Source organism: Elephantulus edwardii, unplaced genomic scaffold (genome assembly GCF_000299155.1).
Source record: "Elephantulus edwardii isolate Elephantulus edwardi_28Jun2011 unplaced genomic scaffold, EleEdw1.0 scaffold00417, whole genome shotgun sequence".
Lineage (NCBI taxonomy): Eukaryota > Metazoa > Chordata > Mammalia > Macroscelidea > Macroscelididae > Elephantulus > Elephantulus edwardii.
The window spans coordinates 401,051-426,286 of NW_006400167.1; the positions used below are offsets into that span (position 1 = coordinate 401,051).

The window sequence follows — 25,236 nt, forward strand, 5'->3', positions numbered from 1 at the left end:
ACTGGTGAAAAATAAGGCCCCAGGAATCAATGAGATGCCAATTGAAATGTTTTAAATGACGGATACAGCTCTAGACATGCTCACAAGTCTATGCTAGGAAATTTGGAGTGTAACTGCCTAACCACGTGATGGGAAAATATCCATGTTTGTCCTATTCCCAAGAAAGGTGATCCAACAGAAGGTAGAATTATCGAATAATATCATTAATATCACATGCAAACAAAATAAAGATGGCTAGAACAATACATAGAGAACTGCCAGACACTTAAGCTAGGTTTAGAAGAGGTTGTGGCACCAGGGATATCATTGCTGATGTCAGACATATCTTGGCTGAAAGAAAAGAGTATCAGAAGAATGTCTATTTGTGCTTTATTGACAATACAAAGACATTTGACTGTGTGGATCATAACAAATTACAGCTAACATTGAGGAGAATGGGGATCTCAGAACACTTGAACTATGCTCATGTGAAACCTATACCTAGATCAAGAGGTTACAGTGCCAATAGAGCAAGGGAACATTGTTGTTGTTGTGAACCAGAGTTAATACCGACCCATAGCTGACCTTTCAGCAGGTTTTCAGAGGCAGTTACTTACATGGAAGGAGATTGCCCATCCTTCTACACTGGAGCAGCTGGTGGCCTCGAACTGCGTGCCTTTGGTATTGTGGCACAGCTTCTTGCCACTAGGTCACCAGTGCTCCCTGAAGGAACATTAGATGGTTCAAAATTAAGAAAGGGGTGTGTCACGGTTTTATTCTTTCTCTATACCTATTCAGTCTGTAAGCTGAACAAATTATTAAGAAGCTGAACTCAGAAAGGGAGGGGTAACAACCTTCAAAAAATGCAATTTTGTCACCTATATGAGGAAAAAATGGTCAACATTTGTTTTAAAGGAAAGCAAAGATTTAAGACAGCAAGGAAACTAGATTAATGGAAATAGTACAACCAGAATGGATATAATGGCAATGCTTATTATGTGCTGTGAAGAATATAACCAATGTAACTAAAAAGAAAAAAAAAGCCAAACTACAAAGAAGAAATGAAGCATCAGGATTGGAGGAAGACTCATCAATAACCTTCATTATGCAGATGACACAATCTTGCTTGCTCAGCGCTAGGAGGAGTTGAAGCATTTGCTGCAGAAGGTTGAATACTACAGCCTTCAATATGGATTACATCTCAACATCAAGGAAACAAAAATTCTCACTAATGGTCCAATAGGCAGAATCATGTTAGATAGAGAGATAATAAAAATTTCATCTCACTTGGATTCACAATCAATATACTTGGTAACAGCAGTCAGGAGATCAGGAGACATATTGCACTGGACAAGTCTGTAGTCAAGGATCTCTCCAAATTACTGAGGAGCAATGATGTCATTTCGAAGACTAAAGTGCATCTGATTCAGGCTACAGTCTTTTCAGTTACTTGCTTTGCTTCTGAGAGCTGGGCAATGAATAAGGATGACAGAGAAGAGTACTGATTATTCCATGGGCCTGCCAAAAAAAATAAATGGTGTCTTGGAAAAGGTGCAGTCAGAGCACTCCTTGGAAGCAAAGATAATCTCATATAATTTCAGCATGTTGTTGTTGTTAGGTACTGCTGAGTATAACTCATAGCAACCCTGTGAACAACAGATATGAACCCTGGCCTCACAATATGTGTCATCCTCACAATACCATCAAGCCCATTGCTGCAGTCACTGTGCCAATTCACTTGGTTGAGGGTCTTCCTCTCCTCTGACATTCCTCTACAGACCCAAGCATGATGTCTGTCTGTCATGAATAGCCACTCTAGGCAATGTTCCCAAAGTATATGAGATGAAATTTCATCATCTTTGCCTCCAAGAAGTACTCTTTTGCTATGGGGTGATATTGCTAAGATGGTATTTGAAATAGAAGTGGTACAGCCTCCAGAATAAAAGCAAGAAATAAAAAGCCATCATATAATAAATGAACAGACAAGGTGTGGTTGTTAGAACAGGACTAGAGAAAGACAATCCTGGGGGTACTGCAAACCTAGAGGCCACAGTAATTATTTTTACCACAACTCAATTTAATCTAGTCATCACAGTTTATTATGTTTTCTGGCTGGGATGGAGTGGGAGGAATCTCACCTGTTCTCTTGGCTTTTTTTTTAAACTCTTTTTTTTTTTTATGTGGCCTTTCTAGCCATAATCTAATTTCCCTCAAACTATGGTTTAGGACATGGCCTTGCAGGAGCTATGTCAAGTATTATGCAAATAGAGGCTTGCAAATCCAGTCAATAGTATTTAGCCCCTAAGGTCCAGCTTGGGAATTGTTCTGTTTGTCCTTGCTGCCAGGTTTATGTGAAGTCCAATCCCACAGAGGTTGGAAGGGGCCTCACTATCATCAAGAAGTGTCTGAAGTTGAGTGTGTTCTTTGGATCTAGAATCTCCTAGGCTAAAAAGCTTCTAGATCCAGTAGAAAGAGCTATAATGTTGAAGACGGTGCAGGGTAGAGAAAAACAGTACACGCACAGAAGAGATAACGCACAAATGGCGTGAATCAGAAGACCAGAAAAGGCTCCAGTGGGTTTGCGGGCACAGGAGACAGTTGTTGTCGGAGAGAGCTGAATGCCTTTATTCAAGAGTCTTGCACTAGGCACCTGCCGGAGGAGCTAAAAGAGCTGAAATACTTGCCCATGGAAGGCAGAAGGGATTGAGGTGCCCTGAACCTTGTATGGTATGGCAGGTCCAGCTGGGTCTTCAGGTGGCACAGGCTTGGTTGGAGGCAAGAAAGAGGGTGGAGGGGGGGGAAAGCCTAGCAGTATGGCAGAAGCCTAGACACATGAGAGACCTGTGATGTATGAGAAGGTCCTATGTAGGCTCTTCCCACAGCAAGGCCAGGCCAATGTAGATCTCAAGAGCCATATAGGTTCCCTGCCCCACAGCAGCGTGGTAGTAGCCAGAGGCAGCAGTGATGGGAATACATTATCCAGCCTTAATCACAGCACGTCTGCCTTTTTATACAAGAATATTATTGTTATGTAATGAGCACCCCGATTAAAACAAACTTGGAAGGAGGAGTGGCATCCATTTCCATAATAGCTTGCCTCCGGAAACTCTATGAACCTGGAGAAAGGATGAAAGGCACTCAAGCATCGAGGACTCTTCTTCATAGGGTCGCTATGACCTGTGACTTGACGGCACTTAACAACAACAATGTTGAGTCAGAACCAACACAGAGTGGACACTCCAGTGAGCTTTTAGAGGCAGTAAATCACACAGGATGAGATTGCTCACCCTTCTGTGTAGCAGCTGATGGATTCCACCCACGTGATTTCACATTAGCAGCGCAGCTCTGTACCACTATGCCAGAAGAGTTCCCTGTATAAGAATGGACATGGGTAACTTGAAGAACGATGTTTCCCTTTGAGAACTTATTATTGTTTGCTTTCTGTAAATAATAATGGCTTTCACTTTGCCAGCTCTGTATAAGTGCGTCATGCACACAGCTGTCACGATGGTGTGTATGTGTGATGCAGACACATCTTCCATAGGCACCCACCTACAAAGGCTTCCACATAACGTTAGCTTCTCTGTTTTGTCATGCTTTCTCTTAGGGACACCTTCGGGGCAGATAATGAAGAAGGGGACTTCAGTATTGGACTCCAGAGATCCTCTCTTCTTGTTCCAAATGGCTGGAGCTATTCCCTCAGCATGTCTGCACTCACTTCTGAGAAATGTGATCAGAGGCTCTAACTGTAATGGCATGTGTGATCACTGGTAAGCAAATGACCAAAGTCCTCTTCAACATCAAAGCCATGAGACACCTGGGGAGTCTGAACAGCTCTTCCAGGGTTAAGAATAAAACTGCTTACAAAGAAAGAGAATCAAGACTACGTGGCTTCACAGTGCTGGCTTTTATTAAAATTATTTCTTTTTGGATGACATGATAGAATGCACGGTTATAGACACAGGACTTCAACCAACAGGTGTACCTGCAGAGACAGGAAAAGCTTTGTGCCATCATCACTCCATTGGCTGAGGACCACTTTTCTACACAGATCCTATTTTCCTATGTCCAAGGCCTACATCATTTCATGGAATACTCAATGATTGACCTATAGACTCTAAGACAAAAATATCATTGCAGATAAAATTTGCTCATCAAAATATAGTTGTAATGTTAGTGCTCTTCCTTGCCAAAAGGTTGCCTCAGTATGTTGATCTCTCCTGCGGGAGCTGTGGGTGAACAAGAAAGCAAGAGACAGAGTTCTCAGAGCGAACACATATCTCAGGTGTCTGGGAAGCACATATCTCATCTCCATGCTGTGGGCCTTCCCTTTCTGCGTGGGCAAGGGACTCCTGGCTTCATGTTGTAGGTTTTTGTTGCCTTGGGTGGTGAAGATGGTTAACATGATTGGCTGCTAATCAGAAGACTTTAGTCCACCTTCAGGTGTCACGGAAAGGTCTGTGATGAACTCTGGAAATATCAGCTATTAAAACCCTCTCACATGCTGGGAGTCACATGGCAATTTCTTTTTTCCAGCCTATACTCTGATTTGCTATTCACACAGAAGGTAGGCAGCTCTAAGCCTATGTGAGTCTTCCACAGAGCATGATCTGTGCACCATACGGTATTTCCAGGGCCACATATATTCCCAGACCCTCAGGCTGAAATTTTGGTTTAGATCTACTCACTTGATCCTTCCACAGCTACCCACATTTGGCCAGACTTGAAGGCTAATTTTTGCTTTCTGCTATGATCTCACATATTCACAAAAGGAAACTTGGGCAAGCCCTCGAGGCCAATACTGGGACATGAAATACTGTCCACTCCAGCTCAGCATTGGAGGCTTTCCTTCATTACCCCCACTGTTCCCTGGGATTGGGACTGCCCACCACTGAGCAGCCTTCATCCCTTCTCACCCCACCTGAGTGGCACCCTTGGATTCCCCTCTGAGGAACATCAATCCCAGAAGAGCCCAGCTTCTCCATGAACAGGGAGACCTTGTGTGCCAGGAGAAGGAGGGACCAGAAGCACATTTCCTCAAGAAAAATGCCTAAGATTTTCCTAACCAAGTGAAACTGACTTAATACAGAAACCAGGAAGCAGCAACAAGAGACTGCCAATTGGCTAGAAAAGGGTCTTTTTTGATGTCAAGAAAATAGCTTCTTCAAAAAGAGACCTCCAGGTAGACCCAGAATCTTAGAATGGGAGCACCGTTATCCCTGACAGCTTTCAGAAAGCCCAGCTGGCTTTGGTGGTTTGTTAGCAAATGGGACATCGTCAATGCTGTTCTGATTGGGACACCAGCAGGGCTTGATGATGCTAGTAACTGAATGCCTTGATGTCTGTTAGCTGTTCTCAAGTCCATTAAAGTTTGCAGCAACTCCAACAATAATAGTTCTGAATCTTGTCCTAACCTGCACCTGCACCATTGTTATGACCTCCACCTTCATGGACAATTAGAAACGTTTTTCTTTGATTAATTAAATTAGGAAACATATTACTTCCAAATGAATACTCTTCACTTGCTAAAGAAAAACTCTTGAGCTTAATTCCTTGAAAGAAAAACAAAAAGGATGCATGGTGCTGACAGAAGGAGAGGTCCCTACACTGAAAGAAAGGGAGGTATGATTACACAATAAGAGGCCATTTTTGTTGGCAGAAAATTAAAGCTACCTGGCCAACTGACTGGAAGAGATCCATATTTATATCCATTTCCAAAAAAGGTGATCCAACAGAGTGTAGAAATTATCAAACAATATCACTAATATCACATGCAAGCAAGATCCTGCTGAAGATTATCCAAAAATGACTAGAACAGTACACTGATAGAGAACTACCAGAAATACAAGCTAGGTATAAAAGAGGCTGTGGCACTGGTACAATCATAGCCAACATTAGATAGATCTTGGCTGGAAGCAGAGAGTACCAGAAGGATGTCTATCTGTGTTTCATGGACTATGCACAAACATTTGTGTGGACCACAAAGAATTGTGGCTAACCTTGAAAAAAATGGAAATACCAGAACACCTGATTGTGCTAATGCAAACTATGTTCTTGGACCAGGAAGCAGTCATCAGAGCAGAGCAAGAAAATACTTCGTGGTTCAAAATCAGGAAAGGAGTGTATCAGAGATGCACCCTGTCTCCTTTTCAATCTATATGTGGAACAGAACATTCAGGAGGCTGGACTTTATGAGGAGGAATGTGACATCAGTATTGAAGGAAGATTCATGAATAATCTGCATTATACAGAAGACACAATCTTGCTCGCTGAAACTGAGGAAGACCTGAAGCACTTGCTTCAGAAGGTCAAGGACTGCAGTATTCAATATGGACTGAAGCTCAACATCAAGAACACAAAGATTCTCACCACTGGACCAACTGGCAGTACCACAATAGATGGAAAAGAGATTGAGATTGTTAATTTCATCTTGCTTGGCCCCACAATCAACACTCTTGACACTGGCATTCAGGAAAATAAAAGACAAACTGCATTGGGAAAATCCACAGTTAGGGTCCTTTCCAGAATACTAAGGAGCAATGAAGTTAGTTTAGAGACTAAGGTATGTCCTATCCAGGCCATGGTCTTTGCAATTACTTGTGATGAATCAGAGAGCTTGACAATGACTAAGGATATCTAATGACTAAGGAGAACTGATATCTTTAAGTTGTGCTGGCAAAGAGTACTGAACTGATGAGAACAAACAGGTCTGTCCTTGAGAGGGTGAAACTAAGTTGCTCCTTGGAGGCAAGGATTGTAAAGCTTTGTCTCACATATTTTGAGAATGTTGCCAGGAGGGACCAGTGCTTGGAAAAGGACATCATGCTTGGAACAGTGGAGGAACAGCACAGGAGAGGGAGACCCTGGATGAGATGGATTAATATAGTAATTGAGATAATGGGTATAGATGTGTTGGAGGTGGTGAAACTGGCTCAGGATAGAGCCGTTGTGTATAGGGTCTCTATGAGTTGCAGTCAATGTGGTAGCACATAACGACACCAACAATACATAAGCTACCAATCAAGTATAACGTAAAATATATAAAGGAAATTTTACAAGGAAGTCAGAACCACTTTTGTCTCCTTTTTTTTTTTTCTCCCCTTCATAGTTTTCCTATGGATCCCTGTCTTGGGTGCCTAATCCCTGCTTGAGATTTAACTGCTAGAGTCATGGGTGCCTGGGGGACGGCTTTCCTCCCAAAGGTGATGAATGACAGGCTGGTTTGTGGTGGATAAGCCTCTATTTTATTACTGTCCATTATCCTCTCTCTGTATTTCTAAGGAAGTCCCTCCAGGATTGTCACTGGAAGATGGTCGGTCAGTCATGCTGAGATACAGGGTATCCTCAGGACCTCAACTTCTTCCTTGGTACCCTTTTCATACACAGGGAAGTATGAACATATTGCTCCTCATGACAGATAATGAGAGTGCTTCTCTGGCACCCTAATCCCCAACAACTCACCAGGAGCCTACCTCATGGGAGAAGTAGAAGGCAGCAATGCCCAAGGGCCAGAAGCAGCAGAGCATGGAGAAGACACTGAGCCCTAGGTGGTCCCTGGGGGGCATCATGAAAAAGTTGTCATCACTCTCGGTGTCACTTGAGTAGTCACTCTGCAAAAGAGAAAAGGGTTACAGGGGGTTTAATAAAGAATTGTTTTGTCACTGTGACTGAAATGTATTGATATTGCTGTTAGGTTGTTGCTGTCATTGTTCTTAGCTGCTGCTGAGTCAGCCTCCACCTCACAGTTACCAGGACCAAGAGTGAAAAGCGGCACCACCCCATAAGAAGTTGTGAACCTTTTCAAAGTAGACTATCGGGCCTTCTTTTTTTTTTTTTTTTGCAGGAGGAGGGAGAGTATTTTTTAATGACTGAAGTAGAAGATTTAAAATCTCAGCTTCTGGAAGAACCACTTGTTTTTGCCTGTCTTGTACGTCTCCAAGGATGTCTTCAGAGATCCTGCTCTTAAATGCAAGGCAAGGAGGGAAGTCAAGGTCAAGTTTGAGGACAGGCCTTACTTCTTAATCCATCTTAGCCTGAAGTTCCATTGAAATGTGCTCAACATCACAGAAATATGCTAACTTCCACTAAATTTACCACTGCTTGCAAGCACACCTCCTCAAATAAAGTGGAGCGATGGCACCTGCTTCAGTGAACAACATGGTTACTGAGAAAAAACAAAACAAAACAAAACAAACAAACAAAAAATCCCCAAGTACTGGGCTGTCAGTCATTCCAAGAGCAATAGAGCAGGTTTGGAAGTGAATACTCTCATGACTTCTCAGGCTATGGGACTTGGAAGAGGCACACAATTGGTCAGAATTTAATTTTTGCATTCTGAGACTGAGCCCTGGTTTACAGGACAGTCTGAGCGTAAGGAGGGAAAGTGATACTCCCCTCACTTCCCCCTTTACTGATTTGGGAAGACAGGTAAGGTGGATTCTAATTGGGTGTGCAGGTCCTTTCTTAATAAGCTGAAGACTGCTTTATGACTGCTGCATTAAAGCACCTGCCCTTCCTTCCTTTGTGATGTGTCTGGAAGGGGTGTGCTTCAGGTTGCCATCAGATGGCCCTCTCTTGTGCCTAGCAATGCTGTTATAAACTACCCCACAGCTACACAGCAATAGACTCCCTAGGCTAGTGTGCCCAGGGTGCAAGTGCCCAAGCTTTAGAAATACTCGTCCTCCTCTGTTGATGCCCATCTGCAGAAAGCATGCCTACCCCCCACCCCACCCGCCAGAGGGTCCCTACACTACAGAGGAGCCTACCACTATGAATACAGACTTTTTTTTAAAATTTAGATTGTTTATTTTTCATTTCACTGAACATCTACAGAGATTTTGGAATTCCATTCATTCATTGTTGCACCCTTCTCCCCGCACAAGGATACTTTTCTTTTCTTTTTTTTTTTTTGTTGGTTTTTTTAAGCTTTTTAAAAAAAATAATTTTAATGAGCATTTACAGAAATTTTGGATTTCCATTCATTCATTGCTGCACTTCCCTCCCCGCCCAGCCCTCCATGACCCCCGCCCCCCGGTTCCCTCCTCTCCTTCAAAAGTAAAAGAAACACTCCCGCCCTGGTACACAATCCCCCCGCACCCCTCCTGCCACCCCAAGTATATTCCACTATGCAACCTTAATTGTGGTCTCTTGTGATAACCATAATACACTATCATACATCGCTTTTAAATTATTCACTCCCTCATCTGTTTCAGTGCAGTATACACATGTTATCCAGTTTTTCTCAGTCTTACCCCAACCCTGACAACAGTGGCACCATGCAAATCCTTTTGCGACTGAGATATTTCACTCAGCATAATGTCCTCCAGGCTCACCCATTTTGAATAATATTGCATGAGTTCCTTGTTTTTCAATGCAGCGTAGTATTCCATTGTGTGAATATACTACAGCTTCTCTATCCACTCATTTGTTGATGGGCACCTGGGTTGTTTCCAACTCCTTGCTATTGTGAACAGAGCCGCGAAAAACATGGGTGTGCTTATATCTGCCTGGATGCGAGTTATGGTCTCTTTGGGATATATTCCCAGTAGTGGAATTGCTGGGTCAAATGGTATCTCTATTTGCAACTTTTTGAGAAAGCGCCATACCGCCTTCCACAGTGGTTGCACCATTTGACACTCCCACCAACAGTGAATAAGGGTTCCAGTCTCTCCACAACCTCACCAGCATTTTTTGCTTGCTGTTCTGTTAAATTTTGCTATTCTGACTGGGTGAGATGATATCTCATAGTGGTTTTGACTTGGATCTCTCTTAGAGCTAGGGATTTTTAACATTTCTTCATGTGGTTGTTGGCCATCTGAATGTCTTCTTTGGTGAAGTGTCTGTTCATATCCTGTGCCCATTTTTCAATTGGATTATTTACCTTTATCTTGTTGCGGTGCTCAAGTATTTTATAAATTCTAGATATAAGTCCCTTATCTGAAATGTCATTACCAAATACTTTTCCCAGTCTGTGGCTTGCCTTTTTACCCTGTTAGAGAAGTTTTTGGATGTGCGTAGGGATTTGATTCTTAGAAGGTCCCATTCATCTATTTTATCTTCTCCTGGTTGTAGATTTTTCAGGATACTTGGAAGACTATTTATGTTGTGGATTAGTACTACTAGAGTTCTTCCAAGCTGTTCTTTAATGAAGTTTATAGTCCTTGGTTTTAGTCCTAGATCCATGATCCACCTTGAGTTGGTTTTCATATATGGAATGAGGTGTGGATCTTGCTTGAGTCTTCTGCAGATATTTTTCCAATTTTGCCAACTTCATTTGTTTAAAAGGCTGTCATTTTCCCTCTTAACTGATTTCATTTCCTTGTCAAAAATCAGTTGACCATATGTAGATAGGCTGATTTCTGGGTTCTCAATTCTATTCCATTGATCTATGTGTCTGTCATTGTACCAGTACCATGCTGTCTTAACCACCACGACAGTGTGGTAGGATTTGAAATCAGGGAGTGAGATGTCTCTTACCTTTTTTCTATTTTTAAGGAGTGCTTTGATTATTTGGGGCTTCTTTCCATTCCAAATTAAACTGGAGATTACCTTTTCCATCTCCTTGAAGAATGGGATTGTTATTACTATTGGGATTGCATTGAACGTGTAAATTGCCTTTGATAGTATTGCCATTTTCACAATATTGAGTCTTCCTATCCATGAGCAAGGGATATTTTTCCACTTCTCCAGGTCTCTTTTTGTTTCTTGTAGTAATGTTTTGTAATTTTCTTTAAATAGATCCTTTGTGCTTCTGGTTAGATTTACTCCCAAATATTTTATCTTGTGATTCGCTATTGTGAAGGGTATTGTTTTTCTTAGTTCAGGCTCTGTATTTTCTTTGTCACTGTAGAGAAATCCAACTCATTTTTGTATGCTGATCTTGTATCCTGCTACTTTGCTGAATTGGTCAACTACATCCAATAGTTTTCTTGCTGAGTCTTTAAGGTTTTCTAGGTATACTATCATATCACCTGCTTGTCTACCACCGGCTTATTCTACTAACTTGTCCCCTGCTCACCCACCTGTCCCTTGTTCCTCCACTTGTCTCCCTACTGGTGAACTTGTTTCCCATATCTGCTCATCCATCTGGTCCCTATTTGCCCACATGTCCCCTGGTCAATCACATGACCTCTGCTCAGTCTGCCCATTTTTAGTGCCTTTGCTTGGAGAGATAGATCCTAGTCTGGAAATTGCTTCCTTAGAATGTTGTAATAAAACCATCATTACCCTAGTGATGGTATCACATTGTTTTGTCTTGCCTGGGGCACAAAGACTGTCTGCTACCATTTTATATGAATGGAATCTGGCTTAGGTTACTGGAATTAACCACAAAACATCAGGGCACAGTACTACTCTCTGTGTACTTGGGTGGCATCTGTCATCCCCCTTCCCCCTATCATACTCAGCTTCTATTAATATGTAGTGAACATCTCCCTGGGGGAGGTGATAAAGCACAGAGACTAGATAGATACATAGGTGGGCCTCTGGTAGCTCAGAATCTAGTTCTTCCTATTATTAGGTGCCATCTTAGGCTGGGCTCTCTAGAGAGGCAAAAGAATAAAAGTTATATAGAGAGAGACATTATCTCAAAGAAATGACACATTTAACAAACTGCTGGAAAATGCCAGCTTCAGTCAGACCTCAGGAGAGAGGTTTCTTTTGACTCACATAGCTACAGAGAGTGATGAAGTCAAGACTGGCAAGCAAAGGCAATCCAAAAGCTGCAGGTGACAAGCTAGTCACAAGATCCAGATTAAGGGAAAAGCAAGAGACCTTTGCTAGACCTGTGTGTGCATGTCTTCGTATATATTTAGGATGTCGACCACACCCTCATGACACTCCCTTCTCTGTGTGTGTGTATATGTGTGTGCACAAGTATGCACATGTGCGTGAGTGTGTCTAAGTGCATATTTGTAATACTGGCCACATCTCCCATGACACTCCCTTCTCTCCGTGTGTGTAAGTATATGTATACACACGTACACACAGAGACAGAACAGAGTGTCATGGTGAGGTCTGGTGGCCTAGTGGCAAGAAGCTGCACTGCAATCCTTGTGGGAAGCCACCCTGAGCGGGTCCTGGCTCTGGCACGAGCAACACTTTCTGTCTGTGGACTTCATTTTACATACTTCTGACATGCAGCGGCTGCCCTGCCCATCTCTGGGAAACTGCTTACCACTAGATCAGTGTTTGTAATTCAATGCCTTGGGGCGTGCCCCCCTTCCTATTGTAAACTGCTATCTTGGGGCTGGGTTTCTGTAGCAGCCCGGTCTACATTAGAGACCTAGGCAGTTCCCTATATAAGGATGTGAAAAAGTTCAATAAATTGGGACTTTATCAGGAAACCCGTCTTGTCCTCATTTCTCACGTCTCTTGTCTCTCCTCAATCCCTACTCCTCTGCCTTAGGTTACGTCGAAAAACCCCGCAGGCCGAGGCAGTTGGCGCCCGATGTTGAGCTAAGGCACGGAGGCTTTTTGTGGTGGACACTGCTTAGAGAATAGGACTGGCCAGTCGCTGAAGAAGAGGTCGCCACGGAATTACCCATATTGTGGAAAAAGAGAACCTCAGAGTTAAGTAAGCAGTGATATCATGGGGCAAGAAATTAGTGTGCAAGAAAAGTTTATAGAAGGTCTCAAAAGACTCATTAAAGGTGCGAGGAGTAAGGGTTAAAAAAAAGGATCTAGCTAATTTTTTTTCCCTTTCTTAAGAACATATGTCCTTGGCTTCCCCAAGAGGGAACTATAGATGAAAAGAGGTGGAAGAGGGTTGGTTATGCTTTAAATGACTTTTATCAAGTATTTGGTCCTAAAAAGGTTCCTGTTACTGCCTTTTCTTACTGGAATCTCATTAACGAAATCTTATCTCTTAGATATTTTCATAAGGATATCAAAGATGTAGTGGAGGAGGGAGAAAAGTTTCTTAACGAAGAACTCAGGAAAAGCCAGTTTTCTCTTAACTCTGATCCTGAAAATTCTCATAAACCTCTCCTTAATGAAGTAAATTCCCCCCCTCCCGAGGATAATGAGTCTATTTCCATTACAATGCCCCCTGTAGAAGAGGATATTGACCCTCATACTCCTACTCAAAGTTGTGCTCCCTTAAAAGTTGATCCCGGAGACAAACCCCCAGTTAAAGAACCCAGCTTCCCTAAAGCTCCCAGCTTCCCTAAAGAACTCCTTTCTTGAAAATTTTCCATTTGGAAACAAATCATGACGATAATTATTTAATCCCTGAAGAGAAAACCGATTTAAAAGGTGAGGTAGCTAAGTATTACAGCCCTGACTGTCTGCCTCCTTATAACCTAACACAGTCTTTGTTCGGCCCTGCTTTTGACCCCCCCGCGAAATTATCCTTTCATATTACCAGATGCAAAGGCTGTATCATCCTTTCTAAAAGGGATCTAACTTCAAAGATTAAGAACCTCCGGGAGGCCATTCAAGTTAAAAAGGAGCACAATGAGTTACTTAAAGAGTTAAGAATGCTAGACTTTGAACTCTGCAATGAACCAGCGCCATCTTACCTTGCTCCTCCTCTTGGAGAACAAAGAAAAACTTTCGCGCCTTTACAGGCTCAGGTTCCATCTTCTCAGGAAAAAATTTTCGCGCCTTTACAGGCTCTGGCGCCATCTTGTCAAGCCCCTCCCGTTGTCAAGCCCCTTCCCCTGGAGAACAAAGGAATGTTTCCACCTTAACTAAAAAAGCCTTTTCTCCTCAAATATCTGACCTTTTCCCAGTTACTGAGTCGCTTATTAAACAGGGAGATGATAATGAGGAAGTACCATTACGGGATTACAAACATTTAGGTTTTAAAACTTTATAAGAGTTAAAAGCTGCAGTAAACCAATATGGCCCAGTTGCCCCCTTTACACTGTCAATATTAGAAACCTTAGGTGATTTTTGGCTTGCCCCTGATTGGTATCACATGACTCGTGCCACGCTTTCGGGAGGAGATTATGTGTTATGAAAATCTGAATTTTCTGAGAACTGCAAAGAAACCGCATTCCACAATGCAGAGGGTGGCGGAGAAAGTGCAACCTGGACATTAGATATGCTTATGGGCAATAAGTCTTATGACACCAATGACAAACAGAAAGAATATCCACCTGGTCTTTTTGCCCAAATTCTAAATGCTGGACTTAAGGCTTGCAGAAAGCTGCCACCAAAGGGGTCTGCCACTACCTCTTTGGCAAATAAAAGACAGGGCCCCGATGAACCGTATTCTGATTTTGTTAGTCTTCTTACCAGGGCAGCAGAAAGGCTTTTTGGCACTGCCGAAACTGAAACTGATTTTATAACTCATTTGGCTTTTGAAAATGCTAACCCTGCCTTTCAGTCAGCTATCTGCCCACATAGGAGGGGCAAAAGTCTTTCTGATTATATTCGCTACTGCTGGTTCTGCTCAGACTATGGGCCTTGCGATTGGGGCCGCTTTGAAAAACTTTGTCCAGAGACCTGATGGTAAAAAATGTTTCAATTGTGGACAAGTTGGCCATTTCGCAAAAAAATCGTAGTGCCCCAAAACTTAGTTGTTCTCCTGGCCTTTGCCCCAAATGTAAACGCGGTAAACACTGGGCCAATGAGTGCCATTCCAAAACTGATGCCCAAGGCAAGGCACTGTCTACTAATAATCATCAGGGAAACTTCTTGAGGAGCCAGTCTCAGGCCCCGAGGACTGGACGAACCTTTGGGGCGGTCAGGTTTGTTCCCCAAAACACGAGTCTTCACAACCCATCTCCCAGCTCACCAGAGCAACCCCAGGCAGCACAGGACTGAACCTCTGTTCCTCCTCCCAATCAGTATTAACACCTGAAATGGGAGTCCAGGTCCGCCCTACAGCAACATTTGGCCCTCTACCCCCCAACACTTTTGGCCTGTTGCTAGGCCGAGGTAACGCTACTCTCCAAGGCCTTTAAATCTACCCCGGAGTTATAGATAATGATTTCACTGGGGAAATTAAAGTTATGGCTGCCTCTCAAAATGCTCCCCTCACCATCTTGAAAGGACAAAATATAGCTCAGTTAATCCTTCTTCCTTTAGTACATATCCAAAACCCTGTTGTGGGACGGCACCGAGGTAACCATAGTTTTGGCTCCTCTGATGTCTTTTGGATTCATCAAATAACTCCTAATCAGCCCATATTGAGATTAAAGTTAAAGGGAAAAGAATTTGAAGGTCTTATAGATACTGGGGCTGATGTGATTGTCTTACGAAAGGAGGGGTGGCCTGCCTCTTGGCCCCTTTGCCCCTCTCTTACCCATCTCCGTGGAATTGGTCAAACTAATAATCCAGACAAAAGTGCCCAGGTCCTAAATTGGACTGATTATGAAGGTAACTTGGGAATTAGACAAACCTTCGTTGTCCCAGGAATCCCCGTTAATCTATGGGGGCGGGACTTACTTTCCCAATTAAAATTAATGATTTGCAGTCCTAATGAAGTTATTACCTCACAAATGCTAAAGTAGGGTTTTCTTCCTGGCCAAGGCCTAGGAATTGCAATCTCAGGGAATTAGAGATCCTGTGCAAGTCCAGTTGAGACCGGATTGCTCTGGTTTGGGAAATTTACCCTAGCAGTCACTGACAAGCCTGCATTCCATGCAGATAAAATCTCTAGGAAAGGATATGAGCCTGTATGGGTTGATCAGTGGCCGCTAAGTTCTGAAAAATTGGCAGTTGCAGAACAGTTGGTGCAGGAACAGCTTGCAGCTGGCCATCTTGAGCCTAGTAAAACACCTATTTTTGTTATAAAAAAGAAGTCAGGGAAGTAGAGACTCCTTCAAGATCTTAGGGCTGTAAATAAAACCATGGTGCTAATGGGGGTGTTACAGCTCAGCCTTCCCACACTGGTAGCTTTCCCTTCTCATTATTTAAAAATTGTAATTGATCTTAACGATTGCTTTTTCACTATTCCCCTACACCCTGAAGACAGGAAAAGATTTGCTTTTAGCCTACCTATAATTAATGTTAAAGGCCCCATGAGGCATTTCCATTGGAAAACTCTCCTACAGGGGGCACCACCAGCCCCTCCCCCACCCCGTGCCAAAAGTTTGTGGCCCAAGCGGTCGGCCCAGTTAGAGAAAAATGGCCTTCTATTTATATTATTCATTATATGGATGATATCCTCCTGGCTGGAGAGAATGGAGAGGAATTACTACTTTGTTACAGCTTCCTAACCCAAGAACTAGCGAGTAAGGGACTTCAAATAGCCCCAGAAAAAGGACAAATGAAGGACCCCTATACTTATTTGGGCTTTGAACTTAGAGGTTCTCAAGTTTATACTCAAAAGGTCCAGTTAAGGACGGACCATTTAACTTCACTAAATGATTTTCAAAAGTTATTAGGTGATATAAATTGGATAAGGCCATATTTAAAGCTTACTACTGGGGAACTCAAACCCTTGTTTGACATTCTTAAAGGAGACTCCGATCCCAGTTCATCCAGGTCCCTAACCCCCAAAGCAAAGGTTTCCTTAACAAAGGTGGAAGCAGCTATAAATAAAAAAATCTGTGACCTTTACGGACTACTCCAAGCCTCTTCTTTTTGTCATTTGTGCCACGCCCCATACTCCTACAGGAGTACTCTGGCAGTCTAGACCCTTAATATGGATCCACTTACCCTCATCTCCTAAAAAAGGTAATTACACCTTATTATACTGTAGTAGCAGAGTTAATTATCCAAGGTAGGGAACAAGGAAGGCGTTACTTTGGTACAACCATACAACCATATTCCTTAACTCAAATCAATTGGCTTTTCCAAACTACAGAGGACTGGTCTGTTGCCTGTTCCTCATTTATTGGCCAGCTTGATAATCATTATCCCGCTGACAAATTACTTGAGTTTGTTAAGTCCCACCCTTTGGTTTTTCCAAAGAACACTTCCCCTCAACCTATCTCAGGAGCCCTAACAATTTTCACAGATGGATCCTCCACTGGAAGGGCTGCTTTTACAGCTCAGAACCAAACCACTGTTATACTTACCACCTATACTTCAGCTCAACTTGTAGAATTGTATGCTGTTGTCACAGTTTTAAAAATTGTCCCTAACAGACCTTTTAATTTGTATACAGATAGTGCTTATATTGTTCACTCTGTTCCCCTTCTAGAGACTGTAGCCTTTATTAAGCCATCTACTGAAGCAGTTACGCTTTTCCTCCAAATTCAGAACACCATTAGATCTAGGTCTCACTCCTTCTTTATAGGCCATCTTCGAACCCATAGTGGTCTTCCAGGGCCTCTTTCAAAGGGAAATGCCATGACGGACCTTGCCACCCGCACCAGTCTGCCCTGTCGTTACTTCTGCCACAAAAGAGGCTCAACATGCCTGCTCTTTACATCATTTAAATGTTCATACTCTTAGAATTTTGTTTAAAATAACTAGAGAGCAGGCTAGGCAAATAGTTAAACAATGTCCATCTTGCATAACTTTTCTCCTCACCCCGCATTTGGGGGTAAATCCCAGAGGTCTTGTCCCAAACGACATCTGGCAAATGGACATTACACGTATGCAAGAGTTTGGTAACCTTAAATATTTACATGTCTCTGTTGATACCTTTAGTGGATTTATCTATGGTACCCTCCAATCAGGAGAAGCAGGAAAACATGTCATTGTGCATACTCTTGCTTGCCTGTCAGTCTTAGGAAAACCTAAAATTATTAAAATGGATAATGGACCTGGTTATATTGTAAAGAAATTTCAATTATTCTGCTCTCAATTCCAAATTAAACACGTAACATGTATACCACAAAGCCCACAGGGCTAAGGAATAGTTGAAAGAGCTCATCAAACACTTAAACACACGTTTGAAAAATTAAAGAAGGGGGAGATATACCCTGTTAAGGGTTCCCCAAGAAACATTCTGGCCCATTCTTTGTTTATTTTGAACTTTCTAAATTTGGATGCTAATGGGAAGACAACGGTGGATCACTTTTGGCACCCTGCTACTAAGGACAATTATGCTACAGTTTTATGGAAAGATCCACTAACCTCTCAATGGTCTGGCCCTGAGATATGGGGCCGAGGGTCAGTATGTGTGTTTGACATAAAAGCAGGATCTACAAGATGGATACCAGAGAGACTTGTAAAACAGGTTGATTCTAACATTGTGTCCAGGGAAGAACATAGACCCTGAGAAGCCTTCCTGTGATTCTTTTACAGAAAGAAAAAATGAGGTTATGCCTACAAGCAATCGTGGCCCTGCTAACCCTGCAGACTGTAAGTAGTAACAACCCTCACCAACCTCTCAAACTCACTTGGATAATCCAAAATGATCTAGGGGACACAATTTTCTCCAACACCTCCATTCAACCTTCAAGTTCCTGGTTCCCTGATATCTATATATCAGGTAGCAAGTTTTTTCACTGCAATGGGTGGGCTGATGTCTGGTTGGCATGTTTTTATGTTTGCCCCTGCCTCTAATTCCTGCAAAAGAGGTTGTGGATGAGCTTCTGCTTATTATTGTGCCAAGTAGGGGAGTAGGACGGACTCTTCCTGCTTCTCAGGACTGGATCTCAGTAAGTCTTAAGCCATGGGAGGTTAAAAGGAAACCTGTATCATTGTAGGACAACACCACCCATACCTACATTCAAAATCACTTTTACTAATGAGGGGTGCAAAGCTGACTGGAGCTCTCCTAAAACATGCGGAATCAGGTTATACTGGATGGGATATGATGATAGAGCTCTATTTTCCATATTCTTAAAAAAGGAAACCCTAGAAGAAGTAGGAACTGGGCCTAATTCAGTTATTAACATTCCCCCAGTCGTTCCTGTCTCTGGTTGCCCGAGTAACCCTCCTAAAATACACTTTTCAACCAAAAGCATTTCTGCACCGGTTGCTTATAAATATACTAGAGATACCTTGATTAATCTTATTCAACATACTTTCCTCACTTTAAATCATTCTAGACCTGATCTTACCAACTCTTGCTGGTTGTGTTATAATGCAAATCCTCCTTTTTATTAAGGAATACCTACCCTAGGAAAATACAATATTTCTACTAACCATGCAGGATGCAGATGGAGTTAGCTAGGATCTACCAAGCTCACGTTACAGTCATTTTCAGGACAAGGATTGTGTTTAGGGACCATCCCTTCTACTCACCAGCATTTATGCAATAAGACTGTTTCCAAGTTTACTCAAGTACAGGAAGGCTCTTATATTATTCCACCCACAAACTCATGGTGGGCCTGTAGTGGTGGCCTTACACCTTGCATCTATGCTCAATTTCTTAAAGGTAATAAAACATCTTTTTGTATTCTGGTACAGTTAATCCTTAGGCTGATATATTATTCAGAAGAACAGTTTGCCCAGGCCTGGAACCCTATTGATGACCAAAAATTGCTTAGGACATGCAGAAAGCCTATATCTGCAGTGACTCTTGCCATCCTGCTAGGATTGGGGGCAAGTGACACAGGTGTGGGAATAATTTCTCTTGTTCTCTCCAATAAGCATTATTCAGATCTTTGGTTATCCATTGATCAGGATCTCAAACGATTGGAGACTGCGTCTCTCATCTAAAAAAATCCCTCACCTCATTCACTGAGGTGGTTCTTCAGAACTGCAGAGGTCTGGACTTGGTCCTCCTCCAGCAAGGAGGCCTCTGTGCAGCACTAAAAGAAGAATGTTGTCTTCATATGGAACACTCTGGTGTGGTCAAAGATTCCATGGCAAAGGTCCGGGAAGGTTTGGAACAGAGAAAAAGGCAAAGGGAAAATGACCAACAATGGTTTCAAAATTGGTTTTCCGCTTCCCCTTGGCTAACTACTCTACTTCCCTCCTTGCTAGGACCTTTAGTAGGGTTTCTATTGTTCATATCTTTTGGGCCATGGACACTCAGAAAATTAACTAGCTTTGTGAAACAACAGATAGACACCATCCAGGCCAAACCCTTGCAGGTCCATTACCATCGGCTGGATCTACTTGATCAAGGCCTGGCAAAGGATTGTGATAATCTCGTTTTCGAGCACTGTGGTGAGATATGGCGCATGTAACTACGGATAACCCTCTTAAAAACTAGGTCCTTATTCTCCAAGTAAAGCTCAATCAATCAATTATGGCCAAAAAGTTAAGGGAACACAGTCAAGGACAAGTCACCCTCTTAGGGGATCATTGCCAATGACGGGATTAGCATGCCTCCTTCTTTTCACTCGTCTGGTTACCAACCTAAGATAGGAACAGGGCCAAAGCTGCCCTGCTTACGGGTAAGGAACCTCGCCAGGTTGACAACCTAAGGAACAGGGCCAAAGCTGCCTTGCCTTCCAATGACGGGTAAGGAACCTGTGTGAAAGAAGAATGCTAAGGCATGTAGCCTAAGACAGACATGAGTCACCAGCGGCCTTTATAATTTAAAGAAGGGGGAGTCTGTGGGAAGCCACGCTGAGTGGGTCTTGGCTCTGGCACGAGCAGCACTTTCTGTCTGTGGACCTCATTTTACATACTCACTTCTGACATGCAGCGGCTGCCCCGCCCATCTCTGGGAAACTGCTTACCACTAGATCAGTGTTTGTAATTCAATGCCTTGGGGAATGCCCCTCCTTCCTCTTGTAAACTGATATCCTGGGGCTGGGTTTCTGTAGCAGTCTGGCCTACCTTCGAGACCTAGGCAGTTCCCTATATAAGCCTGTGAAAAAGTTCAATACATTGGAACTTTATCAGGAAACCTGTCTTGTCCTCATTTCTCACGTCTCTTGTCCCTCCTCAATCCCCACTCCTCTCCCTTAGGTCACGTCAAAAACCCCCGTGGGCAGGGGCAAATCCTGAAGGCATGTGGTTCAAGGTCCCAGCTGCTTGGCAGAGGAAAGATGGGCAACTCTTCCTGTGTGATTAGCTGCCTCTGAAAACTCTCCTGAGGGTCAGCGCTGAGTCGTTTCAGACTCCACAGTACACAACAACTCACTTACACGTGTATTCTCTCTCTCTCGTTCCATGTGTGCATACTTTTGTAACGTTGGCCACATCTCCTATGACATTCCCGTGTATGTGTATGTGTGTATATGTACACACACACACACACACACACACACACACACACACTTTTGTAATGTTGGCCACATCCCCTATGACACTGCTGTGTGTGTATATGTGTATATGTATATGTATATACAAATATATACATATTTATATATGTATAACTATACACACATATATTAATATCTAGATATAATTATATATATGTTATATGTAATTTTGTAATGTTGGGCACATCCCCGATGACACTCCTTTTCAACTTGCTGATAGCAGCTCTCATCTCATGGAGATGATCTGATCAGAACAATGACCACATTATAACCACTAAACCAGGAAGCCACTGGGTGCCAAGCTGATTCGCACACTTCATTACACAGGTGCTACAGGAGAATCCCAGCTCAGAGTGACCACATGCACAACAGAACATGATATTAAGACATGGTGTCTAAATATCAAAATATGATAGACATTGTCTCAGTCTTTCTTGCTGAGGCTCTTCCTCATTTTCTGAACTTCTAGTTTAACAAGCATGATGTCCTTCTCCAGGGACTGGTTCCTATTGATTAAAATGTCCAAAGTACCTGAGATGATGTCTGCTGACATTTACTACTTATTTTAAGGAAAATTTTTATTTTATATTGGCTTACTTACAAAGTTCATATACAGTGTTATTTACACTGGGTCTTTCCCCTTTTCTTTACTCACCCCTCCCTTCACCCATCAAATTGTGTGACCCTATAATTAAGGCCCCCAACCGTCTTTGTCCCTCTGGACCTGTTTCTCCACCTTGAATCCTCTTACATATTCTACAATAATGATCTTATATTATTTGTCCTTACAAGTTAGGTAGTAATTTACAAAATCATTGCTCCTGCATGTTGCATTTCATTGTGTGAATGCACCATAATTTCTCAATCTATTTGATTGTGGTTGGACATTTGGGCTGTATCCATGTTTTTGCTATAGTGAATACCACTGCTATGAACATTGGTGTACAAGTCTCTGTTTGTGCCTCATTTCTCATTTTCTCAGGGTATATACCAAACAGTGGAAAAGCTGGGTCATATTGAATTTCTATGTTCAGCTATTTGAGGAAATTCCAAACTGTCTTCCAGAGTGGTTGTACCATTTTACAATTACACCAACAATGTGTACGAGTTCCTATCTCTCCACATCCTCTAACATTTCTTCCTTGCTGCCCTACTAAACTTTGCCACTGCTACTGGGGTAAGATTGTGGTTTTAATTTGCATCTCTCTTAGTGCCAGTGATTGTGAACATTTCTTCATGTGTCTGTTGGCCATCCAAATGTCCTGTTCTGTGAAAATCTTTGCATGTCTCTTGCCCATTTTGTAACTGTATTATCAGTCTTTTTCTTCCGGAGGTTCAGAAGTATTCTATAAACTTTTGTTATGAGACCCTTTTCTGAGATGGTATTGCAAAATATTTTTCCCCAATCAGTAGGTTTTCTTCTCACTCTGCTGGGAAAAGGTTTTGATGAGTACAGAAATTTAATCTTTAGAAGGTCCCACTCATCAATTTTATCCTCTTCCAGCTGCATTTGTGGCTGTATTTGGCAGTTTTTTTATACCATAGACTAGGCCTTCTAAGCTTGATCCCAGTTTGTCTCTAATGTACTTCATGCTTTTGGAAATTATTCCCATATCTCTGATCCACCTTGAGTTGATTTTTGTATATGGTTTAAGATGTGGACTCTGTTTCAGCTTTCTGCAGGTAGCAGTCCATTTTTGCCAGCACCATTTGTTGAAGAGGTCGTCATTTCCCCATTTGATAGGTTTTATTTCCTTGTTGAAAATCAGTTGACTGGGTTCTTGTTCTTGATTGTGTTCCATTTGTCTATGTGCTTGTCACTGTTCCAGTACCATACCATTTTTGTTATTATTGTTGTGTAGTATGGGTTTGGGTTTTTTTGGTTGTTGTTGCTATGTACTGTCGAGTAGAATCTGACTGGCACGGGAGGAGATTGCTCCTCCTTCTCCAGTGAAGCATCTGGTGGATTTGAACCACCTGTAGAAGGTTTTGAGGTCAAGGAGTGCTATGCCTCCCAAGTACAGGTTTTGCATAAGCACAATGAAGTGTTCTGGGATTTGCATTCTTCTCAGAATTAGCCACCATTTGTGGTGATGTATACAGTAAGATGCCTTTGCACAGTCAATGAAACACTGGTACATTCTGTTTTCAGTCAAGATCCATCTAATATTAGCTATAATATCCCTAGTACCAAGGGCTTTTCTAAACCCATTCTGCATTTCAGGCAGTTCTGTTGATATGCTCTTCCAGTCATTTTTGGATCATTTTTAAGCATAATCTGGATTGCATGTCATATTAATGATACTGTTCAATAATTTCCACACTCTCTTGGATCACCTTTCTTTGGAATGGAAACAAATGTAGATCTCTTCCAGTCAGTTGCCCAGGTGGTTGTCCTCCAGATTTCCTGGCATAACTTGGTGAGAGCATCTGTTTGTTGAAATATGTCAATTGGTATGCCATCAATTCGTGGAGCCTTGCTTTTTGCCAATTCTTTCAGAGCAGCTTGAACTTCTTCATCACCACAAGCTCTTTCTTATATGTTGTTCCATGAAATTTTTCTGTGTCAGACAATTCCTTTTGGTACAGTGACTCTGTTTACTCCTTGCATCTTCTTGAATCATTTAATATTCTGCTCAAAGCATTCTTAAGTATTGTAACTCGAGGCTTCAATTTGAATTTGTTCTTCAGTTCCTTCATCTTAAAAAATCCTGAACGAGTTCAGCCCTTTTGATTTTCTGACTCTGGCCCTATGCACACTTCATTATAATACTTTACTTCTCGTGCTGCTCTTTTAAATCTTCTGTTCAGCTCCTTAATTTCTTCCCCTTGTTTTGCCTTCTTGGTGCTTTAGTGAAATATTCAGTTTCTTCTGACATCCACCTTGGTTTTTTCTTCCTCCTCTGTCTTTGTAATTGCCTTTTGCATTCTTCATGGATGGTATTCTTGATAGCCTCCTATAGCTCATTTGGTCTTCCCGCAAAGTGGGATAAACTCAAGGTCAAATTTTGGTTCCTTTGGATTTGATTTAATTTTTTTCACTTTAGCTTGACCTTGCATTTGAGTTGTTTTTGGTCTGTTCCACAATCAGCACCTGGCCTACTTTCCACAGCTAATATTGAGCTTCTCCAGCAATTCTTTCCACAGAAATAAAAAATATGATTTCTAAGCATACCATCTGGTGAAATTCATGTGTATTGTCTCGGTTGTGTTTCTTATAAAAAGTATTTGCAATGAATAAATAATGATAGATGGAGAAAATATTGAAATTGTCAACAATATAATTTTACTTGGATCCACAATTAACGCCTTTGGTATCAGCAGTCAGGAAATCAGGAAATATACTGCACTGGGAAGTCTGCAAATTACTGAGGAATAATAATGTCAGTTTGAGGTCTTTCCAATCACTTGCTATATATCTGAGAGCTGAACAATGAATAAGGATGGCAGAAAAATAATTGATGTCTTTGAGCAGTGGTGTTGGAGAAGAACACTGAACATCCCACAGACTGCCAGAAGAACAAAAAGTATATCTTGGAGAGGGTAAAGACAGAGTGCTCTATGGAGACAAAGATGATGAAGATTCCCTTCACATATTCGGGCATGTTGCTAAAAGGAGCTATTCCTTGCAGAAGGACATGATGTTCGGAAAGGTGAATGGTCAGTGAAGGAGAGGAAGACCCTCAACCAGGTAGATTGATACAATGACTGCTGCAACGGGCTCAATGTGTCAGAAAGTGTGAGGATGGCACAGGATAGGGCAGGGTTCAGATCTGCTGCCCATAGAATACTATAGGTCATTCTGACTGAATGTCACCTAACAACAATAGCCTTTAAAGAAAAGAACCTAATTCTACACAAAATGAAAACCCTAAAATGTACCCAGTAAACATCTAAAAAATAGAGTGGTGAATATCACACAAGTTAAATTTAGATTCTGAGTGCTGTAACCATGTGATTATAATCTCAGAGACCCTAATTTGCATCTTCCAAAAAGTTCTCTGGTGTAATAACAGAAAAACACAAAAAGAGAGGGATTTATAGTCCTGAATTGTTGGCTTCATCACATCTACCCTCTCCATCCCTAAATGGCACACACACACACACACACAAAAAAAAAAAAAATCTACCACACCCTGTAAACTACTTTTGGTATAAAGAAGTGATGGATTGGAATGGAAACAATTCATGAAGATCTGTCTAGATGAATTTGTACACACCATTAAACAATGAGCTGCTTTTTCAT

At 42.0% G+C, this 25,236-nt stretch overlaps 1 protein-coding gene across 1 annotated transcript in view; it reads right to left on the reverse strand.

Moving 5' to 3' along the window:
* The window catches only part of LOC102876192 (synapse differentiation-inducing gene protein 1-like), a 51,827-nt gene that overhangs the window by 22,407 nt on the left and 4,184 nt on the right, over positions 1–25,236 (reverse strand). Inside the window, exon 2 of the mRNA XM_006902467.1 lies at positions 7,452–7,589. Within this exon, the coding sequence (XP_006902529.1) occupies positions 7,452–7,589 (138 nt within the window). The remainder of the gene's footprint in view (positions 1–7,451; positions 7,590–25,236) is intronic.